This window comes from Aulonocara sp. 'chitande type north' Nkhata Bay, linkage group LG14 (genome assembly GCF_057382095.1).
Source record: "Aulonocara sp. 'chitande type north' Nkhata Bay isolate Kocher_YH1m ecotype deep benthic linkage group LG14, A_spYH_male_GT1.1, whole genome shotgun sequence".
NCBI lineage: Eukaryota > Metazoa > Chordata > Actinopteri > Cichliformes > Cichlidae > Aulonocara > Aulonocara sp. 'chitande type north' Nkhata Bay.
In genome coordinates, this window is record NC_141357.1 from 29,509,657 (window position 1) to 29,519,313 (window position 9,657).

Sequence of the window (9,657 nt, forward strand, 5' to 3'; positions counted from 1 at the left end):
ATGGAGGATATTCCATATATCCTTTATCTGCCGAAATATCACTGTCTGCTGCATATCACACAAATCAAGAGAGTACTTTTTAGGTTTGACTGAAAGGTTTTCATACCAGTAGCCTCTTCTCAGTGATGTGAAAATGCACACTGTGTGTGTCTAACCAATAAGGTTTTAACCAGTTAACATTGATTTAACTGTAAAAAAAACAAAAACAAAAACAAAAAACAACAACAACAAAACAAACCTTTTACTGGTTTAAAACTATCCAACAAGTAAGATTTAATATAATAAGTAGGAAGTTGTCATTAATTAAAGTGTTTTCCTGGGTAATCCTGGTTGGTCAACAGCACTTCTGAGCAGATAGCAGGTGAGGCTTTGAGAAGAAGAGTTAACAGCTGGATGAGTTTCTTTTCAGTCTGCTGTGAATTGACTACAATTTGGCAGAGTTGAGTAGTGAGGCAAATCAATCACACCACTTTAATGTAAAGCTATTATGGGTTCCTGCACTGTAGTTGCCAGGGTAACAAACTCTGCTTCACCTGCAACACACCTTCAAACAGAATGTCTCCAACCTGAAAGAAAAATTTGATGAATTCATTATGAGTAAACATAACAGACATAAAATTTGTCACAATAAAAAAGGTTAACAGTAAGAGAAAATGACCAACCTGAACATGAAGGGGGCACTGAGCACGTATATGACAGCACTGGCAATATCTATTGCTTTCATAGGCTGTCTGAGAAGTAAAAAGTATTTGTATAAAATACAAATATTTTGTATGTGTATAATCATCTTAACAGTACCTTACATGTAGGAATAATACTTTTACCTTATGCTCCTTTATCAGGATATTCCCTGTAGAGCTGTGTTCAAATTCTGTCTCTACAAAGTCTGCATGCAGCTCCTGCCCCAGGCCCTCAGTCAGAGCAGTTACAGCGTACTTGGTGGCATTGTAGAAAATCATATCAGCAGCAGAAAAAAACTTTATGACCACTTAAGCTGCCACAGAAGAAGATCAGCATTTATCAGCATATTCTGATCAGATCTCAGAACTTAATACGAAAGCCTAATTGACTGAAATTGATTATTTAATATTGCAGTCATATAGTATCTGGCTGAATGATTCAAGAAAATCTGTATCAGGTCTAAAGTCTCAAAAATGTGTATATAATTTATCATCAATTATTTAAGTCTTAAACATGAAGTATGGAACATGAATATTTGGTGCACTGTAATGTCAATTCTCCACAGCCTGTAACGCCACAAAAAACAGGCAGCCACATGGACATCTACAAGGACCCTCACGCTGTCTGACGAAATTCACGTGACTGTGACTGCAGCGGACCTTAGTGGACTCCCGGATGCAAGAAAGTATAATCCCTGCTTAACCCGATTCAACCTTCCAGTTAAGAGGCATGGCCTCAGTCTTTGAAATGTCTTTGTACAGTGTTTGCAAAAGTTATCTTCATAATCGTTATCTAAATCGTGATGAAGATTCTATAAAAAGATATTTACCTGATGATTATATCTACAGGCTTCACAACCATGTCTGTTACTGTCCCTCGGTAATTAAAACTGCACCTGTTTATGTTTATGATGTGCCCATCGTCCACATTTCTTACTTTCATTGACTGATACGCTTCACGTTCACAGAAACTCAATGTAAGAATGCTCACCTGCAAGAGTAGAAAAAAAGAAAACACTGTCTGTAATCAACACCCTCTCTACACTGGCACATGTACTTGTAGCTTCATGTGTCCATGGGAACAATGAAGAGGAAACCATTTTTAGCCATTTTTGTGTAACAGTTTATCTTTCTCATCTATTGTGTTTGTGATGTCTTATTTATTTTAATGAGCTAGGTTGTTGTTCATGTTTTGGCTGTTTTAACACATTCATTTGCAAACCTTCTGAAATATCAACAACTAAGGATCACTAAACTAAAGTGATCATCTGTTTTCAACGCAATGTTCTGCTGGGAAGAAATCCCAGAAACTCCTCCTCGTTGGTCAAGTCACACTTGTTTTGGTGCCATTAGACCATTTAGACCAATTTCTAAATAACCTTTTATAGCAGAAATTTTATTTAAAAAATACCACAATTGCTCCATGCACTAAACAGTAATATTATCTTTGAGAGGTTCCAGTCAGGGCTGCATTAGTCTCAAATGCAATTCACATTTGACACATAAAGTAAAAACTTTTTGTGAGCTCTATAAAGACTTGCCTTCCAGAGGGAACCAGTGTGAAAAGGTGGTGGTTAGGATGAGAAGAGTACTTGATGATGTTTGTGGCCCAAACTGCTGCAGCTTAAATGCAGTATTTGACAAATTTGAGTGAAACTCTTATTTTTCAAATAGGAGGTTCTGTTTCTCTAAAGAACTTCTAACTCAATCATCAGTTTATTTTTCTTTATGCTTTCTCCCTATTGAGTATATAACTCAGAGACACAGTGTATCTATTCATTATTTTTGTTGATGGCACTCAGATATAGCTACCTACCAGTTGGTATTTCATCTGACACTGAATATACACAGTTGTCTTAATGAGTCTCTTTGGGAAGTTCAGCACTGGATGTCAAATATGGTTCTCTGGCTCATCTCTACAAATTCTTGTCAATAGACCCCAGCTCCTGGATATGCATATTCTGCCCTCTGCTGGTTAAACCTGTTTCTATCCTACAAAAGGGATCTGTTTGAATATTTAAAGACAGTCAGGGTAATTTCAATGCTTTTATCTCATCACGCCTCCATTAGTGTCACAACGTTTTTACTTGCCTTAACAAAAAAAAAATAATCCAAATCATTGCATTCCAATTTTACATGACTTTTAATTTAGGCATGATCCCTGTTTTTACAACAGTATACTGGCCTTCATTAAAATCAGTGTGAAGCATACCAACCACAATGATCTGCTTTTCTAATAAATTACTTTAAAATGAAAACTCTGGAGTTCAAAAAACAAGTTTTACAAATTAAATACACTTAGTGTAACTTTGATAAGAGTCGTAAAAAAAAGTTAATGTCCAGCTATCAAATTTCTGTATGGGACTAAAGTCAGAAAAACTATTAAATATTAGCTTTTACATGTAGTATAGGTCTGTTTTATAATAGATATTTTGTTGTTACTGAGTGGTTAAACCAGTATATTTACAATAATAACCTGCCTATATGATGTTAGCCAACAGCAAGTTTAACATCAAAATTTATTTTTTCATAGAGTCAGGTAATGTTAACATACTCTTTGCAGAAACTATTTTTTTCCACTTCTGAGCAAACCTGGATTTTTCATATGTCCCTTGCCCAGCCCTCCACTTTCATACCCAGCCAGCGTGGCCAACTTCATGGCTTCAGCTGCTTTTATATTTTTGAGCTTTTTTAAGACCTTCCTTTACCACCATGTACACATTAGAAATTTTTATCCACCATTTCCTCTTTCGGTCATATGGAGTGAAACTAGCGAGTGGTCCAGAAACACTCATTTCCTTTTGTGTTACACCAGCTGCTAGTATCACCTCCTTTATAGCCTGGCTGTGTTCAACAGTGTGTTTTTGCCTCACGTGGTGAAAAAGGTTTGTTTTTTCCTCCTTTACCTCCTTTTCCTTCTACTCTTTTATATCACCTAAAATACACGAGTGACCATTTCTGTCTTATGCCTTTCCACTCTTCTCTGTTTGTGATCATATTTGGCCAACAGAGATTTTCATTCTCAAACTTTAATTGCTCAGCAAGTGAAAGCCATATGTTATGGTCCTAGCAGGACACAGCTGCTGTTTGTTGGCCTTGTTTACCACCTGGGCCCAGTCAGCAATCACCTCTCTGAGGTCATATAAGCTGGGCATGAACTGGATGAGGGGAGGCAGATTTCTCTGGTGTTTCCTGTTTGTGTTTTAGGTGTCAAAAGCGGCCCTATTGTGTGATTGTCCTGCCTGTGGCGTGGAGTTGTAGGAGCAGTGGGGAGAGTAGCTGCTTCATGTGAGTAGTGTGGGCCTGTGGCCCTCAACAGCAGCAGCAGTGGAACTTGCTGCTGCTAGTGACAGGGATGGCTTGTGGGCCCCTGGAAGTACCTCCTCGTGGTGTGGACTTGTGTTCTTTGTTGTTGCAACCTTTTTCTTTTTCTAGTGTTACTGGAAAAACGGCATTGCTGGCTCTTTATGTTAAGATTAAAAACTATTTTATTTACTAAACACCTCTGTCTGTTTTCCTTTCATTCCATTCTGGACCCATTTGTTACCAGTCCCCACACACACCCCTAGACCTTCATCGTGGGGACATAACACCATATAAATTGTTTGTTTGTTTTTTTTGTTTTTTCCCCAAACATTTGTAATTTGTTATATTTATACGCTGAGACAGAGCACATTACAGTCACTAAAATATTAGCACCATAGAAATCACATCATTTCTGCAGATCAGCTACAAATTCATTCCTATAATATAAAGCATGGAATCCAAACTATGATTGAGTGATATTGAGGAACTCAAAAAAACATTAAACCATCATCATCAGCAATTTGTATACAAGGTAGATTTGGTACATGGACTCCTGCTGCCAAATTATGAACCTACCATCTGCAGACTTATCTTTTACTTTCTTTCTGGTTTGCCCACTTTAGCTTGATATTGCTGTTCTTGGTGAGCAGGAACCCAATGATTTCTTCTGCTCTGGCCCATCATTGATTTGTTGGTGGATTTGTCCGTTCTCAGCACAGCAGAGCTCTAAAGAGTGATTCAACATGGTACATGAAATAGAGTTTTTTAATTGGCTAATTATTGCAAAACCTGGAATGAACTCAAATGAACTAAATTTTGTGTGCAAACTGCTGAATGAACAATGAACTTCTCATCCAGTCTCTCACTGTCTCATGTGACCCTGACATAGTAGAAAAGAGTGATAAAAACAATCCTAACTCATAAATAGTATCACAAATCTAATCCCAAAAAATGACACTTCTCGTGGTTAATAAATCTACTTTGCAGTTTTTCTTAAAGGTAACGACACCCGCAAACATGTCACTTGCATTTTTTCACATCACCACTAGAGGTCCCTTAACTTCAAAAATGTAACTGTAGCTTGCAGTTTGGACAAATCACCTGTGGGCTCATTTCTGGAGGAAGACACCTTCAGCGTTAGGGTCCATTCATTATCTCAAGAATATGAACGCCGAGATATCTCTTGCTGTGTGTCACTGTCCTCACAAATTAGGTGTCATAAATCTAAAGCGTGCATTATAAAACGGGGGGTGATAGGTGGGGCTCCCAGTTGAATGATAGTCTGGTTGAACTTTGATTCAGGCATCATCTTTGAAAACAGTCAGTGCTGGAAGAATCTACACTATAAGTGGATTCACAATGCTGCTCAGATCTGTTTTATTTCTCTTCACATTTTTTGTGAGTCTCGTCTCAGGGGCAGGTGTGAGTTTTATATTTCTTTGTTTTTTAAATTTGTGTATAAGTTGCATGACATTGGATACTGCACGCAAAAAATGATAGATTTTATTTGCCTTCAGTAAACAATGTTGACTACAATACAACTGAAATACATAAAATCAAAAGTGTATTTATTGAAATAATTAATCATTAATATAAATGTGCTTGTGACCAATAGGGTCAATTTAATTCAACCAGATATCTAAAATTGTATTAAAAGTTTAGATAGATTAGATAAAGTCACATGCGATTGTGATTGCAAATGCTCAAAAATTAATACCTCATAACCTACAGATGAATAATTCTTTTCTCTTTTTAAATATTCCAAACCTGATCTTTTAGATTTTTGCTACTATTCCCAACTTCAATGCAACCACACCTGCACAGGTAAACTTAAAAAAAAATAAAAAATAAAAATAAAAATAAAACAAGCCAAATGAATGGTTAAACAAAGGAGGCATGTTAGTGGAGCTGTTTCTATTCTTCTCCTCACAGGTCCAGAGCTGTGGGGACTGGTTTCACAAACCTGCAATGGCAGATCTCAGTCTCCAGTTAATATTGTCACAAGGAAAGTGCTACCAGATGAACGCCTGACTCCTTTTCACTTCACCGGTTATAAAGAGACTTTTTATGGGAGCCTCATAAACAATGGCCACAGTGGTATGTCTTAATTATAATTGCAAGTTTATTTGAGGAAGACAGTTTGACACTATGATGTCAATTCTGGCTGTAAAAATGCAATTACCCCATCTGTAGATAACATGGATAAAAGTATAGGGAGGAGGAGGTGGTAAAATGGACAATAATAGCAACCAAGCGTCTCATGTAACAAAAATACCTTTTAAAATATGTCATGTGCAAAAGCATGTGTCATGTGTGTCATGTGTGATCATTTGTAACTGAAATAATGGGAGCATCCATGGAAGATTGTCTAATGGTTTTTATTTTTATTTTTTAATTCTGAATTTCAGTTCAGCTAAATTTGCCTTCCAGTATACAAATCAAAGGAGGAAATCTGGTTGATGAATACAAGGCAATTCAGTTTCACCTGCACTGGGGCAAAGATGGAGGACTTGGTTCTGAGCACACAATTGATGGAGAAAAGTTTCCAATGGAGGTACAGTATGTCATAAATCAGTAGAAATATTTTGTGATTGACACTATATGTATTTAAGTAATTTTATGTATTGGATTCAAATAGATCCTAATTATTCTAATGCAGTGCTTTCTTTTATCTGTAGATGCATATCGTCCATATAAAAGAAGAATATGACTCGTTAGCTGAGGCTTCAAAAGACAGTACGGGTGTGGCTGTTTTGGGATTTTTCTTTCAGGTACTTGGTAAACATCATTTCAAAAAAATGTCCAGCATCCAGCCCAAACCAGTAGTTTAGTTAGTAGCCACAAAAAAAAACAACAACATTTGCAAAAGGCACATTTTAAAACAGCATACAGGTATAATGTTCCCATAATAAGGAAAAATAGACTAACCATTAAAAAAATGGCAGATTATAAACAACAAAAAGAATAACAGCAAGAGTTAAAGCTTTTCTAATTATACTGCTCCCAAATGCAAATAATCTGCTGTATTTGATTATTTATTACATAAATGTGGACCCATCAGAAAACATTCCAGAGGACTGCCTTTGCCGTCAGACTGAACAACCCTCCAGCTGCTGAATGATCACATGTCCTGTATAATTTGAGCTTTAGTGTGTCTTTAAATCAAATTAGCTCCTGTATGTTGTACTAACTTTGTTTTCTTAATTATAAACTGCTTTTGGTATGACGGTTAACATTTTATTCTTTCGTTTTAGGAGTCTGAGTCTGCAAATGAGAAGTATGATCATCTTATCAGTGCACTGAAATACATATCTCAACCTAGTAAGTTATATCTTCTGAAAAATGATAATAATCTTCTTTTCACCCTCCATATAGAGTCCTAAATATGTAGCTGATTACACTAGGCTAAAGGGCATCTATTATTAGATAACACAATGTTATATAACATCCACAACAACACAATAAAACCTTTTTGAAGATTTTTTGAGGATTAGTGATGATTGAAGTCTTTTCTGACTTTCTGACTTTATGTTCTTGTTAACATTTCATCAAACCAGAAACGAATGTAACGCTGGTGGGTGTCTCCCTGGACATGTTCATTCCTTCTGAAATTAACAGGACCAAGTACTTTCGCTACAAGGGCTCCCTCACCACACCTGACTGTGCTGAAGCTGTGGTCTGGACCCTGTTTGAAAGCACTATTCCTCTCAGCAGGAATCAGGTATCATTCCCTACATCGTACTGAATCTATAAAGAAGAGGATTGTAATGAGTTTATCCTTGAAATTTAATTTAGTGTAACACTAAGGCAACTTTTAATAACTTTTTCTTGGAAACTTTTTATAACCCCCAAATGATAATTGTAAATAGTTTCTGAATAAATTTATTTAAACTGGCTACATTTGACACTAATAAAGGTATAACCAGAATCACAGACAAATATTAGACCAATATTAAACGTTATGGCAACCCAAGGTGTTTGCTACAATAACTATAGCCACTAGATGGTAGTAGTTGGTCATTGTAAATTTGTTACAATGGAAACTTAATGTTAAAAATAACAAGAATAATTTCACACATACCTTATGGGTAAAAAAAAAAAAGCAGTGTATTTAAGTGCTAATGAGGCATATACTTTACCCAAGAAAGCATAGGGACATGAAATGAGATCAGAGAAAAAGAATACAGGGCTTATATGTAATACGTAACACAAGCCTATGCTAATGTGGCTCTTTGAGTTGTTTGCTAACAAATTACAGTTGTTTCCACTGCTCCCAAATTACCCAAAAATGTATTTCAAAATGGATAAACCTTGAAATTATGCTGTCTATATGAAAAATGTGTTAATTTTAATTTATATTACTGAAACATTATTGAAATATTACACATTCAACAACCCATTTAATGTAAAACAAGTGCACTTCTTTGTTTATTTCTGTACTGGTCTCAAACAGTTATATGAAAAAACTGCAGTTATAGTAGAACAAGTATAGTAAAGCAGCAAGTTAACTTTAGTGAGACACACTCTGTTGCCTAGTTATCATTGATAATAGCTGTATTTATTAGCAAAGCGTTCTATCATAGTATGCCCCTTGCATACTATTTTTAATAAAAGTACATGTTTAACTGCCTGTTTAATTATTTTTTTTGTTACAGCTCACTGCTTTCAGCCAACTTCTGTTTTATGATGGACAGAAAATGGTCAACAACTACAGACCAGTACAGCCTTTGAATGGAAGAGAGGTGTATTACTCCAGTGGCCAACTTGCTTTGGTCAGCTGTGTGTTGTTCACCAAGTCAGTGCTGCTATCCAGTGCAAGCTTTATTTAATTTAATCAATTTTTATGCACAAATACCCTTGTTTGTGACATCTGTTGATTTTCAAATAGAAGAAGAAAAAAATAATGTAGTGTATATTTAAAAGTAAAGGATGTAAATTCAATAGATGCTTCAAAACAACATGTATCAAACACTACATGCTTATTTGAATCGGAATATGTAAGATATGTAAGATTTTATCTACAACAAAATATGTTATTGACAAATAAGTAAATTAGTTACTTTTGGTTTTAAATGTTTCACAATGATGATCTCACTACAATTTACACACATTTTTGGGGGACATAGACTAAATGTTTAAGGATAGTTAGATTGCTTTCTTTGCACTGAATGGGACAACATATGACTTCATTGTGCTTTCAGCAGAATAGCAATAAAGAATTCTGATTCTGATTCACATGTATTCACTTGTGCTGATATAATATTTCTGATAAATATCATGATGCATTCTATTACATGCTTTCCTACTGTTCTGGAAACATCTAAACTCTGACTTAAAAGTGTCATATTTATTTAAAATACAGACACGTGTTAACACTATAATGTGTATTATTAAGGTATGTTTTACCTATCAATTCTTTGTCATTTGTAATGTCATTAATAATCAAATAAAGTCACGATTAAAGATTTCATGGCATATTCCTGTATGTTTTTTCCTGGATCATACACTTTTAATCCAAATCAGTCATGCTTTCCAATATACAAAGGACTGCTCACCAAACGATAACTTCTTAATAAACCAATTTAACCACACACGACAAATAAACCCTTTTGAATGAGAGCGGCCCTTGTGTCAGAACAGAAATACATTTCAACGTGCTGCTTCACAAGAG

General features: G+C 35.5%; 1 protein-coding gene across 1 annotated transcript; it reads left to right on the top strand.

The window, feature by feature from the left end:
- The first annotated feature begins 5,324 nt into the window (after positions 1–5,324).
- Positions 5,325–9,428, top strand: ca4b (carbonic anhydrase 4b). The gene is made up of 8 exons (XM_086260289.1): positions 5,325–5,406; positions 5,766–5,810; positions 5,919–6,083; positions 6,395–6,540; positions 6,665–6,757; positions 7,241–7,307; positions 7,544–7,707; positions 8,642–9,428. The coding sequence occupies exons 1-8, from the start codon at positions 5,346–5,348 to the stop codon at positions 8,813–8,815; spliced, it is 915 nt and encodes a 304-aa protein (XP_086116415.1). The 5' UTR covers positions 5,325–5,345; the 3' UTR covers positions 8,816–9,428.
- The last annotated feature ends 229 nt before the right edge of the window (positions 9,429–9,657 follow it).

Bases quoted from the DNA above. Each gene is read 5' to 3' on its own strand.
- ca4b (XM_086260289.1), top strand. From the start codon at position 5,346: ATGCTGCTCAGATCTGTTTTATTTCTCTTCACATTTTTTGTGAGTCTC. The intron at 5,811-5,918 runs GTAAACTTAAAA...TTCTCCTCACAG, and splicing joins ATGCAACCACACCTGCACAG to GTCCAGAGCTGTGGGGACTG. The intron at 6,541-6,664 runs GTACAGTATGTC...TTTTATCTGTAG, and splicing joins GAGAAAAGTTTCCAATGGAG to ATGCATATCGTCCATATAAA.